Source organism: Periplaneta americana, chromosome 1 (genome assembly GCF_040183065.1).
Source record: "Periplaneta americana isolate PAMFEO1 chromosome 1, P.americana_PAMFEO1_priV1, whole genome shotgun sequence".
NCBI classification, from domain to species: Eukaryota; Metazoa; Arthropoda; class Insecta; order Blattodea; family Blattidae; genus Periplaneta; species Periplaneta americana.
In genome coordinates, this window is record NC_091117.1 from 52,087,245 (window position 1) to 52,114,969 (window position 27,725).

General features: G+C 34.1%; 1 protein-coding gene across 2 annotated transcripts in view; it reads right to left on the minus strand.

Moving 5' to 3' along the window:
- LOC138695348 (polypeptide N-acetylgalactosaminyltransferase 1-like) overlaps window positions 1-26,855 on the minus strand; it is a 44,908-nt gene extending 18,053 nt beyond the window's left edge. The window contains exons 1-11 of one of the 2 annotated variants that reach the window (XM_069819778.1): window positions 26,497-26,855; window positions 26,107-26,388; window positions 25,757-25,923; window positions 23,036-23,210; window positions 18,445-18,568; window positions 13,029-13,120; window positions 11,712-11,829; window positions 11,033-11,218; window positions 4,015-4,149; window positions 3,819-3,923; window positions 90-230 (exon numbers count right to left, since the gene is read on the minus strand). In XM_069819778.1, the coding sequence (XP_069675879.1) occupies window positions 90-230; window positions 3,819-3,923; window positions 4,015-4,149; window positions 11,033-11,218; window positions 11,712-11,829; window positions 13,029-13,120; window positions 18,445-18,568; window positions 23,036-23,210; window positions 25,757-25,923; window positions 26,107-26,388; window positions 26,497-26,537 (1,566 nt within the window). In that variant the 5' untranslated portion in view covers window positions 26,538-26,855. Of the gene's footprint in view, window positions 1-89; window positions 231-3,818; window positions 3,924-4,014; window positions 4,150-11,032; window positions 11,219-11,711; window positions 11,830-13,028; window positions 13,121-18,444; window positions 18,569-23,035; window positions 23,211-25,756; window positions 25,924-26,106 lie in introns of both variants that reach the window. The other variant, XM_069819771.1, reaches the window with a different exon arrangement.
- Between the last annotated feature and the right edge of the window lie 870 nt (window positions 26,856-27,725).

Here is a 27,725-nt window from a genome sequence, read left to right on the forward strand (position 1 = left end):
TTTTAAACTTTCTACCTCTGTGTTTTTTATGCTTCTAAGTAATTCTTGTCTTGTAAAAATGTAAGTTAATGAGACAAGTATGGACTTGCCTTCGTCCTCTTCCATTCCTGATTCCCCCTTTGGCCATGACAGTGGAACATGGTAACTCGAACTAGAGGGGATAGTTGGTTCTGTATTTCGGCACAGTGGTTCTCTCGCCTCAGCTCTCCCGTTGATGTCAGTGAAAAAAACTGCAACAACCACTAAACTTACAACACAATAAATGAAACACACCTATATAGTCTATCAGAAGATGGCTTTAGTTTTACACAGCTGAGTTTACTATTATGCTAAAAAATCTGATAGTGTAGTTCTAGCTGAACTGCTATTTGAATGTGCATTGAAATTGCTAAAATATTATAATTTTTTAAGTTATTTTCAAAATTTCTAAGCCTGAGTTGTTATTTGGAGATTGTATGTTAGTGTTATGTATTTGATGTATTCTTGCGCTTGTGTTCTGTTCCTTGTGATTATGTTCTGTATGTTGCGAGTCATTCCTTTTTTTTTTTAGTGGATTTTACGATGCTGTATTCACATCTCAAGTTATTTAGCATCTGAATGGAATGAAGGTGATAATGACTGTGAAATGAGTCTGGATCCAGCACTTGCTCACATTGGGTCGAGAGAAAATACTGGAAAAAACCTCAACGAGCCACCTGGTTTCATGGTCAGACATGCTAACTGTTACTCCAAAGGTGTGGACATGAGTCAATCTCAATGCAAAACCACCACTTCTACATTCAACATTAAAACTGGAGCTTAGCTGGAGCAAAGTGGGGTAGTAATCGGCAGACTTTGAACATCGCGTACAAAACATTCATCAAGCCAATACTTCCCTACAATGTGGAGGTATTAATTACAGCAAATAATTTCAAGCTGAATCGACTAAAAGTATGCCAAAATCAGGCCCTGCGACTAATAACTGGTGCAGCAAAATCAACCCCAATCATGGCAATGCAAGCTCTAACCCAGAACCCTCCAATATATCTCACTCTAGAGGAGCAGGCACTAACACATCATGAAAAAATGCTACGGTTAACAACAACAAAATGGGAAAAAAGACTGTTACAACCAACCAAGCTGAAAACACAAACAAGTTTCCTGTCCAAAGTCACGGAAATAAAAACAGAATTGAATCTCCCTAAATCTAAAGAAAACATTTTAAGCAGAGAAAACCTTCTAACCTTCGAACCAATTAACATTCAACTAGATTTAGAAGAACCAGTTACAAAATCTGAAACTTCCAAACCTGTACTAAAAGTGCTAGCATTAGAAGCTGTGAACAATAGATACCCACCAGAAGAATTGGTTACATATCTACACAAATGGGTCTACTGTCGATAACAACTCAGGATCAGGAATTACGTGTGCATTATTCTCATTTTATCAACCAGCAGGACATCATACAACAAATTTTGATGCGGAAATAATGGCTATTCATATCTCACTCCAACACCTACTATACAGAAGAGATAAATTTCAAAATGCTGTCATTCTCTCTGATTCTAAAGCAGCATTATATGCAATAAATTCATATAAAATGATGTCAATCCAAATTAAAGAATGTCACAAAATGATCCAACAACTTCAAAAACTACAGAAAAGAATTCAATTACAATGGATATCTGCACATTGCGGAATTGCTGGAAATGAAACTGCTGACTTTCTTGCCAAAAAAGGATCCAATTTAATTCAGAATACAAATACAAGCCTACCTTTTACATCCATCAAAAGACTAATTAAAAATAAATATAAAATCAAGCAAAACCAAGCACTATGTACCAAAGCCAAAGATAAAAAATGGAGCATTTTAATAAAAAAACCAGAAATGATTCCAGAAATCCCACGTAAATCTGCAGTAGCAAAATTCAGACTGCTTACAGAACACGATTATTTTGCCAAACACTTGAATAAAATAGGAATTTACACAAATCCAAATTGCCCTCTATGCAACAAAGAAGAAGAAATGACTGAAGATCATCTACAAACCTGTGAAGTTCTACCTGATGGATCCACCACAGAGAAATATTGGAGAGCAAGAACGCTAATGGCTTTGTTGCCAAAACCTGGCATTAGATAACAACAACAACAACAACAACATTAAAACCTGAAACCAATTCCATGTAAGATTTTAAAGGTCGAACAGGCCTAAACAAATTGAAATTCTACACTCAAATTAAATCTTAATCCAACATCGAGGTCGCAATATTAATAATTAGTGATGATGTTAATATAATAATAATCATAATTGTTATATGTGCTATGTATTTGATAGTGTGTAATTTGAAGTCTCATTGGTATGTTGATTAATCTGTGTACCTACATGAATCAAAATGTTGCACGTCTGTGTTGTGTTGGGTGATTACATGTGTTGTGTATGTTACTGTGGTTGTGGATATTTCATCAGTCACCTCACTTTGAAAAAAAAAAAAAAAAAAAAAGTAAATAAAATAGATAAACAAAATAAAATAAAAAATAAATAAATAAAAAATAAAATAAATAAAAATAAAAAAGAAGACTTTCAACAAATGTATTCACGACAAATTAAAAACAAACACAAATACAGTTCAGTTAACAATAAATTATATCTCGGAAAGGATCCTCCAGTCTCTGATGCAACTTTCACATACATCAAATTTACAGACTGTAGCACATTGTCCATGTTCCTCTGGATCTTTCATAATTTTAAGTTTTTCGTTGCAAGTAAAGGAACGCAATCTCATACCTTTTGTGGTACTCATTTTCAGAATTCAAAATATATACTTATCGCACTTGGACTTGATTCTGATATATGCAGACTTACTGCTAATCCAAACACTACTTAACAATGTTAACACAGCGAATAGGGATTATAAAGAATGGACACTGAGCGAATTTTCCTGTGTTTTGTTTCTCTGTGCGCAGCGTTTAGTTCCACTTTCAAGCGCTAGAGGTTAGTGTAATCGAGCATACACTAAGATAATAATTGAGAATAGAATTAAGACACAGGATCCAAACATCGCCTACCTTATTACATAATGCAGTAACGCTTTGCTTCAAATAAATTCAAGTTAACAGCTTTTCCTTATTTCTCAGTGACAAACTAGTTGTAATAATAATATTTTATATTTCAGATATAATAAATTATATTATAAAATAATATAATACATTATAAAATTAAGTATCGAATTCGTTTAATATTTGTATATAATATAATATAGGTATATGGTTTTACTTCTCGTAAGAGTTTTGTTTTTCCATTTTCAGCGCTATCAAATCATTACATATTTTAATTGTTGTTGGAGTCAACGTCTCAGCTCTCATTATAAAGGAACTCTAGCGTCTAGACATTACAGTTAATGACGGATTTATTATTTTATGGATCCAATTCATTTTGAGTACATAATGTACCTAGATGTATTAATTATATGTGTTATATTTCCGCTGTGTCGACTGCTAGCTGGTGTGATGTCAGCGCCAACTCTGGGGAGAAAGCAGAATCTCACGCTTTAGCTGGCTTGAAGGTCATTGAAATCAGCCCGGCTACATCAAAGGTACCGACGCGAAGTGTCCATTCTTTATAATCCCTATTCGCTGGTTAACAGTTGAAATACCCATGTGGGAAGATAATGGCATGTGCTACCACCTTAGGAGTTGCGCAGGAGGAAAATCGGGCAATGTTGCCAACTTCATTTTGAATAATCCACGCACCCATAATTTTTACTTGTATATTTCGGTAAAAAAATGCGCTGGATATGCGAGTAAATACAATATGTATTTAGTTAGCCAGCAGTACTAACCTGACTAGATGTGGGTGTGGGATGGCACTCATACAGCCCCAGTTCATATTGCTCGTCATTGCTGCCCTTCTGCAGGTTGTCCAGACATTTGTGCTCATTGCGAACCTGCACAGCAACACAAAACACAGAAAGACTAGATTTGTTTCCGACCAAATGACATGAAGACTTGCACGCAACGTGCTTCCAAACACCTTACCTGTCCAAAGGTTTCCACATTCTCTGTAGGAATGAACATTTTCGGATACACATTCTCCAGATACCACTTGAATGGTTTACATTTCAGTCTTTTTCTCAAAGCTTTCCGTTCTGTAAGGTCTCCAATGTCACGACCCTATACACATAAAAATAATTAATTTTTTAGTTGTTTTACAGTCAAGTTTGTATGTAAAATAAGGACAAGACAAGACACGACAGGACAGGCAAAGATAGAGTAAGATAAAAATAAATTTATTGCTACTAGCAAAAAAAACTATATAAATATTAGTGCTGTTGATCAATCAAAATATTTAATCGATTAACTATTTGAAAAAATGTTTTAATATACTGTAATACACAATTACTGTTAAATTTAAATTGTGTTTGGTGATAAGCATAAGTGTTAAATGTTGTATATCTGTATATGTTGTACCGTTATATTACAAAACAACTATTTTAATTACTTACTAACATATTTATTATGAGGCTTATAATTTATTGTGTCTATTTCTCCAGGAATTTTTGAGACAAACATAAATAACAAAAAGTGTGAAGATTCACCTAGTTAATACTGCTTCATCCATGATTTTAAACATGTGAGTGTGTTCACATGCTCCGAATTAAACGCCGCTATACATTTAGTAACAATGTTTCCTGCATCACTAAACACAAAAAAACTTTTTTTCTGTCAAGCATTTCTCCACGATCGTTCAATTTAAATCCAAACATTTCACAGAGTTTACCTCTCAAATTCTCATATGCCATAATGGAGTTTACATTTTTCACAAACCACAGAAAACTGATTTTTTTCTTTATCAAACTAAACACACAACCTTCATATACAAACTCAGTACAGAAACTGCAACTGCGAAACTACAGCGGTCGAATAAGAAGACTGGCCCCCTATTGTAATCGAATTACCAGATTTTAGGAAGAGAAGAAGGTAGTTATGCTCTCACTTGCACACAGTATAGACATGGCTATTTTATAAGGGATGAGAGGGACGAATCCCAGAAAAGTATGTATTTCATATGCTAGGAAGATGACCTGACAAGGAGAAGTTTCTTGGAAAACCATAAAACTTAATAACTTTCGCATTGTGTTTCAACTTTCAATAGAAGTAGACTAGGTCAATGTCCTCATATCTCCATCTATTTCTGAAGTGTTTGTGCAAATTTTTCCTACGCTACCTGGTTTACAGTTAAAAAATAACAGTACTATTGTGTTTTTAAGCAATTTCCGAGAGAGAAATATTGTCGAAATTTTTAGTATGAGTTTGTATTAACAAAATAATAATTAATATCAACTACAAGGGATTAATTTTAAATGACTCGATTATTTGATTAAATATTTTTGATCGATTAATCTTACAACAGAAATTGATCGATTAATCGATTAAATCCCACAACACTAATAAATATAAATAAGAATCCAGGTTCTGGAGCATCCCTGAAAGAGTAAAACACGTGCTCAGGAACACTCCTCACACATTTAACAAAGATAGACAAGAAACAAAGAGGGCTTAAAACTTAAAATTCACATAGAGATAGGCCTAATACAACTTTAAAATTTACAATTTCACTTACACAAACACAGAAAAACACATTAAGAAAATACATATTCCCTAAAAATAATATTCCCAACAGCATTTCTGAATTTCGTCGTTGATTTCATGAAACCTCACACGTGACTTAACAGAAAATAACTTTTCACTAGGAAAGAAAAAAGTAGGCTAATTGAAAATCAATAGGCCTACCCTGATCCTCAATGATGTAATTTATTTTCATCATATTCACCAGCATTTTCTACCAAATTACTTCATATTCTTATGTAGGCCCATTGAGTTTTAATTAATTTTTTCTTCCTCCTGAAAAATTATTTTCTGTAGTCACATAGGAGGTTTCATATAATCAACGATTTACTGACACTGACATTTTGTAAACTTAGATTTTTTTTATACAACGTTGGAGCAAAGCAGGTACCATGTTTAAGAGCTGTGCTTGTGAAACACTTTGATTCCTTCTGTTGTATAAAGTTCGATCTTTTAGTTCTGTACTTATGTGATACAATTTTAATTTCTTACGATTTCTGTGTATAAAGTTAAATAAAGCAGTAACTTATAATATTTTTTTCTAATTTTAATAACACTGAAATCAGTAAACAAAAGTTCCAATGGGTAATCAAGAGGTTTAGACATATTTTAATTATTCTTTTCTGAATTAGTATTAGTGGAGTGAAGAACAGAATTACAAGCACTTCCCCATCCTAAAATTCCATACTGGAGAACAGACTGAAATAAAACTGAATAAATTGTACATAAAATATAAACTGGTAAATATGAGTGAAGTCTAATAAAAAAAAAAATTATTTTACGTAGTCTAGTAGAATCCCTCTTAACCGGCACCAAAGGGACTAGACTAGTTCAGATATGAGATTTTGCCGGATAATTGAATAAATACTGGTATATAAAAAAAAATTCGTATTCCACGGTGCCAAATGTTGAAACTGAGCCATATGAAGCTTATTTCTCTATCACTTGCTCATAACTGAATAAACTTAAAAAACTGTGTGGATTTTCCTTATTAAAACACATCACACAACACAAATAACAGTACACTAATTTTAGGTTCGAATATTTACTGAAAATGAAAGTTCGTGCGAACTTTCTAATGTGGCAACACTGACGGCCTGAACATAACTAAACATAAAAACTGTGTGGATTTTCTTTATGGGTATTAAAACAATTACACAACACAAATACTACACTAATTTTAGGTTAGAATATTCACTGAAAACGAAAGTTCGTGTAAACTACCTAATGTGGCAACACTAACAGCCCAAACATAACTAAATAAACCGTTGCTTACGGGATTACACAAGCTGACGCATAGCACGATCGAGAGTAGGTCTCTGTGAGTCATGACAATTTCTGCCGCTAGGTTCGCCTCTCTGCCCTATGAAATGATGAATAGTACCATTACAAAGCATTGTGCATCGTGAAAATTGTTCGATTAATTGTGCATTACTGATTGAGTACGAATATTATAAATATGCCAAGCATATTACAGTGTTATTTGAAGTTTGTTCAGCTAAGTTATATTCGAAAATTGTCTGTGTTTTGCTATGTGAAGAACTCGGTACCAACAGGTCGTATCTTTATAGGTTAAGGTAAATGTCAAAGTTCTCTCATATAACAAGCAATGCTATGTTAAAAGTGGCGAATTGCATTTTCCGACTCTCGAATGATGTGACCCGAAATGTAAAATAATTTCATGCATTGTTTCACTTACCAAGCATTACTGATATAGGCCTAATGAAAATGTGAACGACGTGATGTAAACATTGAAGATAATGTTGTTACTGTTTTCCCTTTCTCTTTTAGAAAATACCGACAAAAGTAATGAATTATCTTCATGCTGTACTTATTAGGTAATTAATGTGTATTTGTCTGTATTTTAGACCTGTGTATTGTTACGTAATTATCAGTGAATTAGGTTAGAGAACTTAACAAGGTTAGTATGAGATTAGGTATGCACCTCAAACTGTAACTAATAATGGCTGCTGCCGAAATAGGCTGAGGTGGTTATCGTGTGAAACAAATTATATCTGGAATATCTAGTTTTATTATATACGGATACGTAAAGTTTTTTTTTTTTTTTGTTTTGTTTTAGCATGTGTTTGTAATTTTGTGAGGTTATGTCTAGCCTAATTTCTTTTTATTCTTGTATCATTACCAATACATTAATTTATTTTATAATATTCATTTCAGGTGTTACATCTATGGTGGCAACTCTACTTATGTTAGGATATGAAGTAACAGTATATATTCAACTTCATCATTTGCTAAAAATTAAAGAAAACTGTATGTGTTAGACTCATTCCATCGTCATTTCTTCTTATGTATGTGAACCACGTTCGTTCTAAAAGTGCTACAATAAATGAACACTATAGACAACGTGATGGAACAATTTACAAGTTACTGTTAAAATGCTCAACATTTTCAAGTGGTGCTATACCCATTGTTTCAAAATGTACATACATATTTTTACATTTCTATAAGAGGTGTCATAAATTATTTCAGCATATTTGTAAATTCTTCAAAATTAATTCTTCTAATTAATACCATAAAGTAATGAAATAATATAGCCTAGGCCTATATGTGATTTTATACTACCGGTATTGATGTTGATCTTGGTAAATTAATCCAATTTCACAGTGTTGTCTTTTGTATTGTGGTTCATAACAATTATAACAGTATGTATGTGGAAATGTTTTTAAAATAATAAATTCTAGCTCATGATTTTAAGTGGTCGTTTCAATGGGAGGTTATATTGGAAAGATGATCACAAATGGATAATTTACTGCAAGATACAAGAACTGAATATAAGTGAGTGTTCCGTTGAAAGTGAAAGTGAAAATTTTACAAGAGCTGAGTAGGCATACACGCACTAAAATATTACAGCGTTTACTATTACTATGCTCAATAGATTAATCAGTAGGCCTATAGAAATGTTTTCACCACTGCAAGAAAAAATCGCGCAATAATTATACTTCTCAGTTATTGTGACGTCCGTATTTTTTTAAAAAGAGAGGGAAAAGTTAGGCCTTCTTGCAAATGCGTAATTATGAATTCAAGGAAATTAAAGATAATGCAGTACCTTAATTAGTTGCAATATCTTATTTAATAACAATATTAATAATATTAGGTGAAAAGGATAGGCTATAGTGCGTATATGTAAGATGTCAAGTTAATTTATTTCCGGAAATGTTTGGTGTATGAACTGAAGTACAGAGCAGACAGTCCCTCAGTTTATATGTAATATGTTTTAATATCAAGAATGACAGCCTTTTATTGTAATATAATTGAGGAGTAGAAGTTTGCAAATTACGTCTATTGTCCATAAAATATTGTACGAAGCATTTAATAAGCAATGATGAGTCCTTTAAATGTCCCAAATGTCAATGTCTTTTAAATGTTCTGCTATGAATATATAGGGCAGAACAGCGCTCCGAGCGGCGGAATTGGCATTACGAGGGAACCACTTCAGACTCGTTTTTCAAGCTCTATGCGCCAGCTTGTATAATCTCGTAAGCAACGAAATAAACATAAAAACTCTAATGTGGCAAAACTGTGGCAATCTGGCAGATTTGAACGTTTTTTTTTTTGTCCAGCCAAAAATGCCGTTATTTTGGTATTGCCAGTTATTTGGGTGCTGGTTACGAGGGATTTTACTGTAGATATAAAGAAACAAAGAAAGTAGAAAGGAAAGGAAACAAACAAACATATAAAGAAACGAAGATATAAACAAACATACAAACTAACCAATAAACTAACGGACAAAATAACAAAAACAAATAAATAAATAAATAAAATAAATAGACAGCATTTTACAGGGTATATGAGTATGTCTCGTGATCAGAATATTGTACGATAAAAGTTGGAGATTTATCCTTCGAAGAGGTGGAAAAATTCAAATATCTTGGAGCAACAGTAACAAATATAAATGACACTCGGGAGGAAATTAAACGCAGAATAAATATGGGAAATGTCTGTTATTATTCGATTGAGAAGCTTTTGTCATCTAGTCTGCTGTCAAAAAATCTGAACGTCAGAATTTATAAAACAGCTATATTACCGGTTGTTCTGTATGGCTGTGAAACTTTGACTCTCACTTTGAGAGAGGAACAGAGATTGAAGGTTTTTGAGAATAAGGTTCTTAGGAAAATATTTGGGGCTAAAAGGGATGAAGTTACAGGAGAATGGAGAAAGTTACACAACGCCTGACATAATTAGGAACATTAAATTCATACGTTTGAGATGGGCAGGGCATGTAGCACGTACAGTATGGGCGAATCCAGAAATGCATATAGAGTGTTAGTTGGGAGTCCAGAGGGAAAAGACCTTTGGGGAGGCCGAGACGTAGATGGGAAGATAATATTAAAATGGATTTGAGGGAGGTGGGATATGATGATAGAGACTGGATTAATCTTGCTCAGGAGAGGGACCAATGGCGGGCTTATGTGAGGGCGGCAATGAACCTCCGGGTTCCTTAAAAGCCAGTAAGTAAGTAAGTAAGTAAGTAAGTAAGTAAGTAAGCAAGCATTTTACAGGTCCCTAATCTGTTTCACATTAGTAATGCACCAGTATTCAAAGACTTCTCCTCTCTAAAGTTTGGTACTAAAACAGAATTTTATTCTGGTATATTATCCATTAAAATACACACATTTATAAAAAATATAAGCCTGCACATTATACAGGAGAAGTTCGATGAGTGTTGTTAATTTATTCCACAAATTTGCTATTGTCATCAAAACAACAAAAAATTGAATCATTTAAATCTATGTTATAGCAACAATTCGTTCTGAAAATAAAATCTAGTAACATGTGAATATCATGCTTTGAGTTTACCATTCTGAACAAAATTGTGTGTTCAGAAATATTATTCCATATGACTTTTATACTGATTTAATTTAATAAAAAAATATTAAATCCACATTACACTTCTTATAGGACTTCACCCAGAAAAGTCAAACTTAGTAAACCAAGTTGCATGTTTCGATAGGACGCAATATTTGTTCACCAATTTTGATGGAGAAGTTAACAACAGCTGGTATGCTCGTAGATGCCAACACAACAACAGTGAGCCTAGGAAATGGGAACTCAGATGCATGACTGAATTCTCGAGATTGTGGGAATATCTGTTATTCAGGAGAAATGTTCCAGTACATACATGATCCAATAAAAATTATGACTATTAGAATTTTGATGATAAATTTAACTGGCCAGCTAATAGGAAGGAATATAATCGAAGTTTCCCAGTACATTTAAAAGAAAATCCCCTAGCAATTTTATATACAATTTTTCAAATTATGTGAAAATGAAAAAAAATGTAGATTGACATCAATACTGAATTTACTGTACAAGACAAATTTTCACAGCTTTTACGGTTTGTTCTACAATCTTTATACAAGCAGAAACATGTTAATATCACACACAACTAATTAATGTATGCACTTACCTTAAGGTCAGGACGGTTTAAGTAAAATAGGCTCTTGTATTCGTCCATCCAAACTTCGACCATGCGAGCTGTGTTTATTCCGTGTGTATCTTTACCTCCTGGAAATGTATAAGGGTGAAAACTGCGGAAAATATGACCCACACGAGAGCATGGAATTGTCTCCAAAGATCCACCACACTGCCACACCTGTAAATGTTTGGTAACAAGACGTACCCTTAAGCTTAGCATTAGAAGTGAGCAAAATGCACTAAAAATAATCGTAAACAATTAACAAACTACATCAAAACATTTAAAATACGTACAGGAAGTTATGTGAGCTAAAATCATATATTTTTTTTCGCATGAATTTAAAAATGTATTCTATAAATGCCTAGTAAACTAATGAATTCGAGAATATAATATTTCTGGCCGAGTGCCAATAGATAGTTCACACTCATAGTGGTGCTTCACTTGGCAATGCTATTCTCCTCTGATCTGCTAGGAGCAGTGAAGTCTATACAGGAAAGTTGAAGCAAAGTCACAGGTGTCAAAACTGTTTATATCAAAGGAAGGAGGGATCATTATGCAGACTTGAAAAGCCACCCTTCTAATGTTAAAGACGTGGATACAACATGTCTATTTTAGCAGAAGCACTCAGGGTTAAGCTAACCGATTCTAGTTGTATTCTATTCTAACTTACCCTAAAAGACATTTCCAGATTTTCACCACCCCAGACATCCATTTCTGGGTCATATGAACCGACCTCCCAGAAGTAATTACGTTCTATTGCAAAGAGACCACCTGCCATTGTAGGAGACCTGTGGCAGAAAAGAATGTCAGGTAATATAATATTATTTTTATTATTTATTTATTTAACCTGGTAGAGATAAGGCCATCAGGCCTTCTCTTCCCATCTACCAGGGGATTACAACTACAATATTAAGAATACAATTACAATTATAATTACAATTAATATTAAATTTAAAAATACAATAAAAATCGAAGTACTAAAAGATTAACTGATTAATAAAAGCTAGACAGTTTATTGTAAAAGTTAAGCAGAGAGAAGCATTTCTTTTATTGAGTAAGTAAAAATTAAACCTACTCTACGCAGTAAGAAAATGCTTAATAAGCTTGCTTTTGAACGCTACTAAGTTCCGACAGTCTGTGATGTCACTGGGTAGGGTATTCCAAAGTTCGAGAGCGAGATTGTGTATGATGATGAATACGATGAGTCTTATGTGTTGGTATGGCTAGTATGCGGCTATTTTCCGTGCGTGTGAAGAGATTATGATATGATGACAGGTAACTGAAACGGGAGGAAAGGTAGGTAGGTGTAGAGGTGTGAAGGACTTGGAAAAGGAGAACAAGAGAATGAAAATTTCTACGTTCGTTAAGCCGTAGCCAGTTTAGAGTTTGGAAAGATGGGGTAATGTGGTCAGCGCGACGGACATCGCAGACGAAGCGAACACAAGAATTATGAACACGTTGTAATTTTTGCGACTGGTTGACATTGAGGTCAGTCAGTAGAAAATCACAATAATCGAAGTGGGGCATTATTAGTGTTTCCACTAGTATTTTCTTGAGCGATAGCGGAAGGAATTTTCGAATGCTGTTTAAGGAATGTAGTATGGAAGGCACTTTTTTGGTAGTATGGGTTACTTGGTTATTCCAGTTTAAATGCTTATCAAAGTAAATTCTAAGGTTTTTAACACAGGAAGCAAAAGGGAATATCAGTGCAGAGAAAAAAAATCATACTTCAAGAAGACCTAGCTGTTAAGAACATTGTTTGCATACGTCTTTAAATTTAATAAAATTTTAAGTAACAAAGGAACTATTAATGAATTCATTAGCAATATTCGAAACAAGTTTTCACCCCTTGATAATTTTTTTTTATATTTGTCTATCTGCTGGGCAGATCTAGCCTTAGAAATGTTGCATGTTCTATTTCATTAGAAATAAAATGAGAGTAATACAAATTTTTACTGAAAAATCCACCTGTTCCATGGATACTTACCTAGTTGGGGATACTGGGGAGCCACGCCTTGCTTGCTCTGACTCGGGAACAGATACCCATGTGAAATGTCCACTCCATGTGAAGCCTCCAACCTACAACAACAGTGTATTAGTGTAAAGCTATAACAAAACATATTTATTATATTGCGTTTCGACTGATTATAAGGAAGAAAATGACAAACAGTGCATTCTCTATCTTCATTATATATATATTTGATAATTTTTGTACTTTGGTACTTCAATTTGCTTAAACAATTAACTTTACAATGACATGAAACTTGTGTAGAGGATGACGTCCATTAACGTTCAAAGCATCAATAAATCAGTGTGTCTTTTCCTCTTGAGGCGACAATCAGGTCGTGCAGGGGGTAGGTTCCGAGGAATCTGGTTGATTAAGCTATTAGAATGTGTTGGCAATGTTGCATATAACCATGTGTAGGAAGAATGAATTACAGTCTCTACTTTGGCTATATCCAGATCTGAATTGTTTCATTTCTCATGTACACCATGGTGCTCCAGTGATTATTCTTAGTGTCCGATTTTGGAATGTTTGAATATGCTTGATTTGGCTTGTAGTAGCCAATCTCCATAATGAACATCTATAGGGCCAAATAGGTTTAAGAAGCATTACATATATTAATTTTTTGTTGGAAAGGGAAAGACAAGAGTGGAAAGTATTGCTTTCAATCAATGAAGTCTGAATCTTAATCTCTGAAGGGTGTGAGTGAGATGTTTATTCCAGGTCAAGCGACTGTCTAGGACGAGTCCAAGATATCATACTTCTTCACGCTTTGGTACTGGTGAACAGTTAAGGTATAATGAAAGTACTTTTTGTTTTTTTTAAAGTATGTGAATGTTACTGCTGATGACTTATTCATGTTCACGGCTGTTCTTAATTTTTTATTCAATATTTCAATTTCTTCATTATGTTTCTTCAGAAAATAATTAATTAGAACACATTTTTTAATAATGTGTACCTATTACCTAAACTGTTAGGTATTTACTCCTATAAAAAATTTTATGATCTATACAGTACAGTGCAAAACACTTTGTCGGAATCATTAATATTCGTGGTGTGATGTTTCTCTATTATGTACATTTTTGAGATGATTTCTTGTTGATGTGTCGTGTTTCCAATATTTTTTACAAATTTTCTTAGCAATTGTTACATTTACACCACACAATACTGCAGTCAATCCCTGGTCTTCATTAAATGAATCTATTTCCTGCGCAAGTTCAGCGATATTAAAAAAAATAATAATTTTATTGTAAACTTTGTGTATTATTAATTTATTTATTCTGATACCTAATGGCATCGAAACTGCCGAGAATGTTTGTGCATTCTTTTCATACTAACAGTAAATAGGCAATGTGTAATGTAATATATATATATATATATATATATATATATATATATATATATATATATATATATATATATATATATATATATATATATATATATATATATATATATACAGGATTCTACAGCTACTGCCGTCTTCCTGTGCCAATCCTCCAAAGCCTTCTGTCTTGTGCATCTTCAGTCCTCAACCCCCTCTTGTGCATGACCTCCATTACTTCGTTGTCCCAAGTTCTTTTTGGTCTACCTCTTCCTCTTCTTCCTGGAGGTTTCTACTGGTAAATTTGTTTAGGCCATCTATCTTCGCCCATTCTCATCAGATGACCAAACCACTTCAAACTCTTATTATGTGTAATATATAATTATTATTATTATAACCAATTACAGTAAAACCTCTTTTTAATGAATCTCTGGGGACTAATTTTTTTTTCTTTAAAAAGAGGTTTTTCTTAAAAAGGATTTTCAATTAATATGTGCAAGGAAAAGAAATTAGAACACCATTAGGCCAAATCGCTACATAACAAGTTTAGTCCAACAAGCAATTCAGAACATGTTGCGAATTAATACTGAACTTCTTTTGATGCATCCGCCAATTGTGTATGGTCTCATAACTAGTTCGGATTTTACATTGTTGGAACGTTTTTTGAATTGTTCTTTCACGACCTTCGGAGTTTCTTCTAATATTAAAATTATATATTCATCTGCCAAACTTAATTCGTCATAAAATACTGTATATATCACTATCACCTTCCAAATCACTCATGATTGACTATTTTTTTTATTTTAACTTGCCTAGACACGAAGCATTTTAATCATAACTTCAGATTAAACCATCTGGGCATGCGTCAACTGTTCAGAATTCCCAGTTCCTGCTCTTAATCGAAAACCAATTTCACTCATTCTGAACGAGTTCTATTGTATTGTATTGATTAACATTCCATGGTATTCATACATTGCTTCACAGCTAGAATATGGAACAAGTCAAAAAACTTAATACTATTATAAAGTCTTAATTTATAGTCACAGTCTAGATGAAATATATACAGAAGAGGTTTACAATATAGTCTACTAGTACAATGGAACAGGTAACTAGGAGTTCAGAAACGGTTTGGAATCAGTTCTAGTCTTGTTGGAATGCACATTAAGCTACTGTGCATGAGCAGGCAGTTCAGAATCAATTCTGAACCATGCTGGAACAAACCTTACAATTACATATTCTTGACAATCTAAGTTATTATTAGTAAATACATAATGTAATATTTTCACACAACCACAATAACATAAATACTTTACAGAGAGTTGCTATGCATGATGTACTGCTGCTAACACCACATTGGGATGACTGTATCTTGTACAGAAATTAATCACAAATATTTGGAATAGGATCGAAATTTCGGTAAAAACAATGCGTATTTATAAATACATTCAAATATATTCACTAGAAGCAGGATTTCCTTTAAAATTAGATCCCTTAAAAACAGAAATAAAAAAATTATATATTTTTTTATGGTGGTTCTGACAGGACTTTCGAAACCATTCTTTTAAAAATGGGAATTTCTCAAAGGGAGAGATGTTAAAACGAGATAGAGATACACGTATAACTTAGTAAAAACAACATATGAATATTCAGACAGTGCTGAATGGTGAAAAATTCTTTAGCAAATGTTTTTACAGCTGCTAATAAAGTAAACATAACTCTCTACTATGGATGACACCTGGAATAACAAACTCAATCACTCGCATCAATAATACACTATTTAGCAAATGTTTTTACAGCTGTCTGTTAAGTACATAACATGATACCACTGATACTGCAATAAAACTTCTTTTATGTTCGCACTTACACGTTTTTCATAGTTATTATTTTTTTCTGAAGTCCCGACAAAATTCCTATTCTTTCCATGTTAATTTATTTTGGTTATACACTTTTTACACTTACACGATCATATTTTAAACCCTGGCTTTACAATACGTCATTTATACGTTCTAAAACAGTTTTGTTCGAAATTAGATTTGCCCTGAAAATGTAAGAATGCCAAAACAAAGCATGTGTTCATTGCTAAGATGCGACTCACTTTGAAATTCGTGGAAATCCAAAGCTGTCCATGCTTGCCTCCAAATCTCGTGTCCTTTAATGACGTTGTTACTGATTTAGAAACAGTGAAACATTTTGTAACACACCATGATGTAACAGAATAAATTATGGAAGAATTATCACAATTTAAGAGCACAACTTATTCCTTAGGAGCAAGGAGTCCAAAATAATTGACTTTTTTTTTTTGTAAAATAATCACGTTATTAAATTAATATCACACGGGAAATACAAGGTAAGTCAGTGTAGTAAAATTCTCTGGACTGGATTTGAAATGTATCTCTAAGCAACTAAGATTTTCTATAAGTAATCTTACATTCTTTAAGTAAAATGGAACTCTCTGCATCATAATCCACAGTTAATTCCCGATTTACCACGAAAATCGTCTGTAGCTGCATTCAGATTGGCAACAGGCCATGATTGTTTGGGCAAGCACCTGCATAGAATTGGAATATATAGTCCCCTAACTGCCCATTGTGCAACTAAAACCAAGAAATGGATTCGGAACACCTCAAAATCTGTGCTTCAGTGGCTGGCCATGATAATATCTTTGAAAAATATTGGAGTGCAAGAGGTCAAATGACTTTATTGTCAAATGCCTGGCATTAGAAAACAACAACATTCTTTAAGTACATTCGTTATAAATTTGAGTACCATATTATGCACTCAGAGGTAGCTTAACTATGAAGTTATATAATAATAATAATAATAATAATTGTGAAACTCTTAGGACATTTGTGGACCTTCCATCAAAATATTGGGAAGCAAGAAGGATGATGACTTCATTGTTAAATCCAGAGCATTACACACACACACACATAATAATAATAATAATAATAATAATAATAATAATAATAATAATAATAATAATAATAATAATAATAATAATAATAATAAAATAATGATAATGATAATGATAATAATAATTTCTTTATTTATTTAATCTGGCACATTTCTCTTGCGAAAATTTTACTAAACTGACTTAACTCATTCTCCCCAAATGATCTTCTAGACAGTGCTATTTCAGATGCTATTAAATGTAATTTCGGTTATACGTTTCTCTCATGCATTTTTTTCTTCATATCCCCATAAAAACATATACAGACATTCTGGGGGTTGTGTGTGAATGAAGTAGCCACCAAAACGTTAAAATATGGTGTTCACTTAAATCGGCTACAACTTGCCATTTTCAAATATTGGAGTGCAAGAGGTCAAATGACTTTATTGTCAAACGCCTGGCATTAGAAAACAACAACAACATATACATAAGTTAAATGAAGTTTTACTGAATGTATGCATGACACCTGGAACAAATTCAATGGTTGAACGTAACAATGCGCTCAAAATACAGTCTGGGAAGGGGAGATAAAGAGCTGTTATCTGAAATATGTCCTTGAAGTATGCAGTGCATATACAAATCACTGTTTGTTAACAGGAAACCACAAATTTAAGTCAAACAGCATGGTGTGCTAAGTCTCTGACATCTTGTCAACCCACTTGAGATATATGGATATAAAGGGATTGAGGAGGTCAGAAGCAAAGGAGTGCAAGTGGCATTTCTAGTAACATGAGTTAAGTGCATCCAGAGTAAGCTAAAGCATCTCAAATTTAGTGGCAAAGAGATATATATTTTAACCACATCACACATTAACATTTAAATTTAAAATTTCACAGAATTTACAAAAGCTTAAATATGTTCAACCCCATTTTCTCAAAAGTAACTTAAGTACACTTATACCCCTTTGCTTCCGACAGCCTGGGTTTGGTAGAGTTCCTGAGTAGCTCAGTTGGTAGAGTTGGCGCGCTCAGCCAAAGGTCCAGGGTTCGATGCCTGGCCTCGGAACAATTTTTCCCTTGAAATTATTCAAATCAGCTTTACAGTAAGCTATACCTAACAGCCAGATTTGTATAAGTTAATACATACTTTAAAATGAATAAGACCTGGTTAAGGTAAAATTTTACCTGAAAGAAGTCTAGTGATGACTTGCTGTACATGTACTCAAAAGTCTTGTCATCAATTACATCAATAATAGGAACCAAAACAGCAGTGCGATCTTCTTTTATCCTCTGCAACAACGGCTCCAACCTGGAAGAAGAGAAATGGAAATTTGCTGTATGCTGCAAGAACATACGTACAAATGGCTTTTTAATGAACCCAGAGGTTCATTGTCATCCCCACATAAGCACACAATCAGTCCCTATCTTGAGCAAGATTAATCCAGTCCCTAGCATCATATCCCACCCCCCTTAAATCCATTTTAATATTATCCTCTCATCTACGTCTTTTCCCCCCCCATGTCTTCCAACTGACACCATATGTGCTATATACCCTGCCCATCTCAAACGTCTGGATTTAATGTTCCTAATTATGTTGAGTGAAGAATACATATATGGCTACTGAAATTGATATTTCAAACTCCAATCCCAGTGGTTCAAGAATCATAGAGATGGTATCAGGGATGAATGCGATCAAAATTTTAAGTTTTCTAAGGGTTAACCATATAAGGATACATTCTAGCAAAGCACGGATTTAAGTTTATAATCTTCTATTTTTAGAATCCTGTCTACCGAATGTAAATATCGCAAGATTTGTTGCAACATTTTTCGAACTATCCTCCCTTCTTCTATTTCAGTGGCAGGATATATAAAAAATGTATAAACCTCTTCCACCTTTTTTCGAAGAAAGTTCTTATCTTACATGTCCTCTCCTATTTTTCTATCCACTCTGCCAATTAAATATTTCATTCTTTTCTTAGCGGACAATCTTATAATGGCAAAATTATTTTCTGATAGATTAATTTATCATTCAGTGTCGTGTAAGGGACCCCCATATTCTTCCAAATCCTTCCTAATGCTTAATTTTCCTAATTTTAAAGCTTTCACCAAATTACAAAGATACATTACGTAGCAATTGCATTTTCTTGTTGGTCCTAGCTTCTTGCATATACCCACATTATTGAATATAATCTACAACATAACGAAAATTAAGTAAAGGAGCATAACTTAGTAACAAAATTAATCCCAATCATGAATTATCAGCTTCTTCCTTATACAGGGTGGAAATGAAATAATCTTGCATATTTTCAGAGCGAATAGCTCATGTTGTATGTAACAAAAAACTATAATATCATTTGGGTGGAAAGTTAATAGTTTTTTCAGAAAATTTTTTTTTCCTCAAATGTTTAACAACCTCTTATTCGGTAACTATTGCGAGTAGGATCGTGATTTTTGTCCATATCGATAGGAAAACAAATAAAGAATAATTTATCCCTCTGGCGTATTTCAATAGTGTGGACGGTTTTCGCGTAAATTTAATTTTGAAAACCTCTAATTTGAAGCCACTGCATGATGTAATTTGGTTGCAACACAGCGCCAGAGAACAGCTCAAGACACACCGAGTTCGTTGACCTCTTACATCTGTATCACGAGTAGTGTGTGTTAGCGGCGATGTTGCCAGACTGCTGAAACTTCAAACTTAATTTTCTAATTAACAGCGCATTTAATCACAAAATGTAATATAGGTTTTCTATTCACTTCAGTGTATCCTATTGTCCCTTTCAATCTGCAGGGTTATTTCACTTTCACCCTGTATACGTACGTGATTGGAGTCACCTTTCAAAACAACAACACTACATTAAAAACGGCATAGAATAAAAACGAAAATAATTTTGACCTAATACTTTACAGTAACACTTAAGAGACTCCTATGAAATTCAATTCTGTGTTACTTACTCTATTGACAAAATATTTTTTTAAAATTTCAGTTGGTTATTTAATGACACTGTATCAACTACTAGGTTATTTAGCATCGATGAGATTGGTGATAGCGAGATTGTTTTTTTAGTTGGTTATTTAACGACGCTGTATTAACTACTAGGGTATTTAGCATCGATGAGATTGGTGATAGCAAGATTTTTTTTAGTTGGTTATTTAACGATGCTGTATTAACTACTAGGATATTTAGCATCGATGAGATTGGTGATAGCGAGATTTTTTTTTAGTTGGTTATTTAACGACGCTGTATTAACTACTAGGGTATTTAGCATCGATGAGATTGGTGATAGTGAGATTTTTTTTAGTTGGTTATTTAACGACGCTGTATTAACTACTAGGGTATTTAGCATCGATGAGGTTGGTGATAGCGAGATTTTTTTAGTTGATTATTTAACGACGCTGTATTAACTACTAGGTTATTTAGCGTCGATGAGACTGGTGATAGCGAGATTGTTTTTTAGTTTGTTATTTAACGACGCTGTATTAACTACTAGGGTATTTAGCACCGATGAGATTGGTGATAGCGAGATTTTTTTAGCTGGTTATTTAACGACGTTGTATTAACTATGTACTAGGGTATTTAGCATCGATGAGATTGGTGATAGCGAGATTTTTTTAGTTGGTTATTTAACGACGCTGTATTAACTACTAGGGTATTTAATATAGATGAGATTGGTGATAGCGAGATTTTTTTTAGTTGGTTATTTAACGACGCTGTATTAACTACTAGATTATTTAGCGTCGATGAGATTGGTAATAGCGAGATTTTTTTAGTTGGTTATTTAACGACGCTGTATTAACTACTAGGGTATTTAGCATCGATGAGATTGGTGATAGCGAGATTTTTTTTAGTTGGTTATTTAACGAAACTGTATTAACTACTAGGGTATTTAGCATCGATGAGACTGGTGATAGAGAGATTTTTTTTAGTTGGTTATTTAACGACACTGTATTAACTACTAGGGTATTTAGCATCGATGAGATTGGTGATAGCGAGATTTTTTTAGTTGGTTATTTAACGACGCTGTATTAACTACTAAGGTATTTAGCATCAATGAGATTGGTGATAGCGAGATTTTTTTTAGTTGGTTATTTAACGACGCTCTATTAACTACTAGGGTATTTAGCATCGATGAGATTGGTGATAGCGAGATTTTTTTAGTTGGTTATTTAACGACGCTGTATTAACTACTAGGGTATTTAGCATCGATGAGATTGGTGATAGCGAGATTTTTTTTAGTTGGTTATTTAACGACGCTGTATTAACTACTAGGGTATTTAGCATTGATGAGATTGGTGATAGCGAGAATTTTTTTAGTTGGTTATTTAACGACGTTGTATTAACTACTAGGGTATTTAGCATCGATGAGATTGGTGATAGCGAGAATTTTTTTAGTTGGTTATTTAACGACGCTGTATTAACTACTAGGGTATTTAGCATCGATGAGATTGGTGATAGCGAGATTTTTTTAGCTGGTTATTTAACGACGTTGTATTAACTATGTACTAGGGTATTTAGCATCGATGAGATTGGTGATAGCAAGATTTTTTTAGTTGGTTATTTAACGACGCTGTATTAACTACTAGGGTATTTAATATCGATGAGATTGGTGATAGCGAGATTTTTTTTTTAGTTGGTTATTTAACGACGCTGTATTAACTACTAGATTATTTAGTGTCGAAGAGATTGGTGATAGCGAGATTTATTTTAGTTGGTTATTTAACGACGCTGTATTAACTACTAGATTATTTAGCGTCGATGAGATTGGTGATAGCGAGATTTTTTTTAGTTGGTTATTTAACGACGCTGTATTAACTACTAGGTTATTTAGCGTCGATGAGATTGGTGATAGCGAGATTTTTTTTAGTTGGTTATTTAACGACGCTGTATTAACTACTAGGGTATTTAGTATCGATGAGATTGGTGATAGCGAGATTTTTTTAGTTGGTTATTTAACGACGCTGTATTAACTACTAGGGTATTTAGCATCGATGAGATTGGTGATAGCGAGATTTTTTTTAGTTGGTTATTTAACGACGTTGTATTAACTACTAGGGTATTTAGCATCGATGAGATTGGTGATAGCGAGAATTTTTTTAGTTGGTTATTTAACGACGCTCTATTAACTACTAGGGTATTTAGCATCGATGAGATTGGTGATAGCGAGAATTTTTTTAGTTGGTTATTTAACGACGCTGTATTAACTATGTACTAGGGTATTTAGCATCGATGAGATTGGTGATAGCGAGATTTTTTTTAGTTGGTTATTTAACGACGCTGTATTAACTACTAGGGTATTTAATATCGATGAGATTGGTGATAGCGAGATGAGGCCGAGGATTCGCCATAGATTACCTTGCATTGACATTACGGTTGGGAAAAGCCTCGGAAGCGGGGATCGAACCTGAGCCCGAACGCAACTTCAGACTGGTGGGCAAGTGCCTTAACTGACTGAGCCACGCCGGTGGCTTTAACAAAATATGTAGTGAAGTACAGTACAAGTTTTCTACAACAATTTCCCAACACAAAAATGTAGCACACCTCAGAATCCTCCTCGCTATTGAACACAGTGAGTTGCACATTATTTAAATATTAATAGCTGCTAGAAACACGAGTGTCAACAATGTTTTCAAATTACCAGCAACATCTGTGCACCATTCTTTGTTCACAAAAACGTAACTGATCGGTTTCACAGTATTATATCGGATTCATTCTGTTTTACAGTACACTCTTGTAATGACAGGGAGTCACAGTGTCATTTCAGTGAACATCACTTACCAGGTCTCCACCACTTCGCAGTGAGCATCCAAGAATATGAGCACATCACCCACAGCTTCCTTTGCACCAGCCAATCGGGCTCGTATTAGCCCAGACCTCTCCTTGAGACGTATGAGGCGAACATTAGATGGAAGACGCGTCTTGAGGTAGTAGTCTAGCCTACCCTGCAGCTCCACTGTGGAACATGTAGACTGTGTAGATATTCATGGTGTAGACTGTATAGAGACATACATGGTATGCTGTGTCATAACAAACAACTCTATACAGTGACATATGTAATACAAGCTTATACATTAAATTTAGCACGTAGGTGACATTTATGGTGAACAAAGACAGTGCTGGAGCAGATACTCTTCAAATATCAGATTACCGTATTTCTTTACAATTATGTTACCAATTAAGATTAGGATGTATTTACATACTTGGCTTCTATACTGCTTTTCACGAGATTTAGTATTAGTATTAGTAGTATTTATTTATTTAACCTGGTAGAGATAAGGCCGTCAGGCCTTCTCTGCCCCTCTACCAGGGGATTACAACTATAACACGAACAATTAACATTAAATTTACAATTACAATTACAATTACAATAAAAATTAAAGTACAACAAGAATACCTGATTAATGAAAGCTAGACATTTTATCATAGAAGTTAAGAACAAAGAATATTTTTGTATTTACTAAATTACAAATTAAACCTACAATAACAAAATTCTATAGTGATGAAATTACCGGATATTGAAATATTTTGTGATAGATTAAGAGAACTATTTACAAGAAACCATGTCTGAACGAGTGTCAATTACTGACCAAGTGCCTAGTAAGTTTGCGTTTGAATTGAATTTTATTTCGACAGTCCCTGATGCTAGCAGGTAACGAATTCCAGAGTCTTGGCAGGGCTATTGTGAAAGAGGATGAGTATGAGGAGGTGCGATGGGATGGTATTGTTAGTATTGTTTCATGGTGAGAGCGTGTGTTCAGATTGTGGTGGGAAGAAAGGTAAGTGAAGCGAGACGACAGGTACGAAGGAATAGAAGAGTTCAAGATTTCGAAGAGAAGGAGAAGTGAATGTAAATTTCTTTTCTTATCTAGTTTAAGCCAACCTGTTGTTTCCAGGGATGGGATAATGTGATCATATTTACGAACATTGCTTACAAAACGTACACACAAATTACGAGCACATTGAAGTTTCGTTTTGTTGTCGCTGGAAAGGTCAGTCAGTAAAATGTCAGCATAGTCAAAATAGGGAAATACAAGCGTCTGCACAAGGGACTTTTTTAAGCAAGATTTAGTTCATAAGTTCCATCTTCGTGGCTACAATATTTTGTCTTGCCAAATGTAATATTTGAATTATCACCACTAACAGCGACTGAGTCTTAACAATACAACTAGGCAACAAATATTGCTTAAGCACGAATGGCTCGTGTTGTTCTGAGCAACTAAAAAGCCGCGATCTCCAGGAACTAAGTCGCAAGAAAGGAGATATAGTAGAGTCATATGTACTGTAAACAAAAGAAAAATTGAGTGGTGATGCCAATTCCGCATTGGAATAGGGGTGAAAAGTTGCTGTTAAGTGGTGGGATCGAATGCCTTGCATGTAAGCTTTTTGGTAGGTAAAAAGAGACTTTTTGTAATGTCGGGTATTAAATTAGAAAGATTAAGTTTGGTTAATTCAGATTTTTGGTAGAGTTTTGCATATAAACATTTGTCAGTAGGTGGGTATTAATAGATATCTGCCTTCCTTTGGTAATGCAATTGTAAAGAATTACTCTGATTGCTACTCACTTACTTATGGCTTTTAAGGAAACCGGAGGTTCATTGTCACCCTCACATAAGCCCGCCATCGGTTCCTATCCTGTGCAAGATTAATCCAGTCCCTATCATCATATCCCATCTTCCTCAAATCCATTTCAGTATTATCCTCCCATCTACGTATCGACCTCCCCTAAGATCTTTTTCTCTCCGGCCTTGCAACTAACACTCTACATGTATTTATGGATTCGCCCATAACTTACATGTCGTTGTCATCATCATCATCGCGTAAGATAAAGGAGAGGCATTGGATGTGGCCTGACCAGTTTGAATTAATAAAGAAAATTAATAAGCTGGTGCGGCATGTATGAACTTAGGACATATATTATGTTGAGACTGCGAAGAATTTGATTAGTGAATTAAATTTAACTTATATGAAACATATAGGCCTATGTATGTAATAAAAACATAAAAATTGTGTTTATATTTTCTGTTCTAGTACTAGTATTTTTTATTGTTACAGTTTAATGTTCTACGTTTTCAATGAACTTCTTTTTGTGACCTCATAAGAAATAAAATTTAATGTATTTTCTTATTGTATGGTCAAACGTTACCTTGAGTTTGAAGGGGAATATAAATAATTGAGTTTAATAGTAAAAGACACATGTTGTACAAAGATTCCCCAATTAACCGTGTAACTTTGTACCACCATTAAATGTCAAATTTCACCTATTTAAAACATGATTTTGGATGTTTATTATGTCTCAACCCATAAAATAATTTGCTTTTAAACACCAATTTCAATAGACACTATTTTAGGTAAGTATAAAAATATAATAAAAGTGGTACGAAGTTACCCAAATGCAGCATTTTAAAAGAAAATTAATCTAACATTTACTTCTAGCCTACTCATAATTTGTTTAATTGATTTTAATGTAACTAAATTATTGACAATGTTACCGGAACTCACCTCTGTCACTGCAATCATCCACCAAAACAATCTCCTTAAGCAGATGAGCGGGTGAGCCATTCAGAACACTATGAACAGTTCGGATGAGGGAGCTCCATGCTTCGTTGGTGAATATGATCACCACACTTGCAGTAGGCAGGTCTGTGTCGTATTTCAATTCCTTACACCTGTACAAATAGTAACAATACCGGATTCAAGGTTGATATCTTATGGGGTGGAAAGTACGTAAATCTCGAGAGTGTCAGTAGCGTGTATTTCGCTAGAGGTAAGCCTATTTAATATGAAATGCTTGGATTAACTAGCCTGATTTATTAATATAGACTAGTAGACTACAAAAAACATTTACCTACCTTGGATTTCGTGCATCTGGTAACGTTCTTGTATAAGGAATTTTATCACTAAGAATGATGTTAAAAGCCTCCTTCTTCATGCGCTCCTCGGCAATTTTTGCTTCCTCCCCCTGCAAATGAACTGCCACTCCCCCATCACCGAGACCTGTAATTTTCTTAGCTTCATCTTCCTTGACTTCAGCTTCATAAAGTTTTTCTTCCTGCAGAGTAAATTTTCGTATATCTGGCCTCGGAACCACATTATCTTCCCGTCGTAATTCCTGTTTCAGTCTTTGCACCCTTCTGTCAATAATAAGGGATTCCAACTCATCGTCTGTCAAATGATTCCCGAGTCGTTTAGCTGACCATATTACGAGCACCATACACAGGCAGAAAATTATAAGCACTAACCTTCTATTTCCAAACGATCTCAACGTCCTTTTCAATTGCATTGTTGTACACTGACAGTTCAACAAATACTTACACGTTTGTCCTCCATAACCTCACACAAATATTAGTTTCTTCGCTTATATGCAACTTATGCTTCCCCACATACGATAACTTGGACATTATACATGAGCACTATCTCCTACGGTTATGCGTTTCAGATAACAGAATTAATTAACCTGTGCCACCTATATCAGCATTGTAATGTGGCATTTCGGATAATACAACTGCAGAAATACCGCCACGAACGCCACTGATCAGAACAGCGACCGCCTGCGACCCTTCGACCGAACGGAATCGACTGTATGTAGGACTCGTGGTACAATACGAGTAATACGACTGGCATTCCAATTGACTCGCTTCAACAAACGTGTATAGCCTACGTTGTTGTTAACTGTCGGAAGAGAGGTCTGAACCTCGTAAGTGTATACGTTACGTTGAAGGCTACACAAGAGCAAGCCCATGCTAATATAATAATCCCTTCAATATAATAACAATTATTTATAACGGCAGGAATAAGGCGATATTCGACACGCCGATATACTGTATTAAATTTGTTTGCGTATTAGCTCTATTCATATTAGCTTATCCTCTGAATGACATTCTGGCTAATATGTAATATACCTATTATTAACAGTACATCTCACTTGATATGTCAGAGGAAGAGCAATTGCCCTCTTAATATGTAGTTAGTCGGGGATGTATGCTATGGAGGGGGGAAAGGAATTGGCCATCCTACTCCATTATCTCCTGGTCTAGTAGCCTCATAAGTGGTGCCTTCTTGGCATCACTAGTGAGGTTCAGATCTGTCTTCGGACAGCTGACTAAACAATAACATGTTAACTTTGTTTTATTCTCGAAAATAATATATTTCATGAAGGGCAAATTTGGTTATTCTTTCAGCACATTTTAAAGAAACAATGCTAAGACTGATAACCTATTCTTTAGTCTTTACGCAGTTACATAATTTTATTTGCGTTGCCATTATTATGTGGAAAAACTAGATAAAATATAATACGCGCACTGTCCAATTTGTGCTACTTGAAAATTCCACCATACCTGACAAACTAATTAATGCTAAAGAAAATATGACTTAGATGACAAAATAAAACATCACATCTGTGGCGAAGTATTAATATAAAATAAACGTCTTACAAAAATGTGCTACAGAAAATAGCACAGGAGAAAATTAT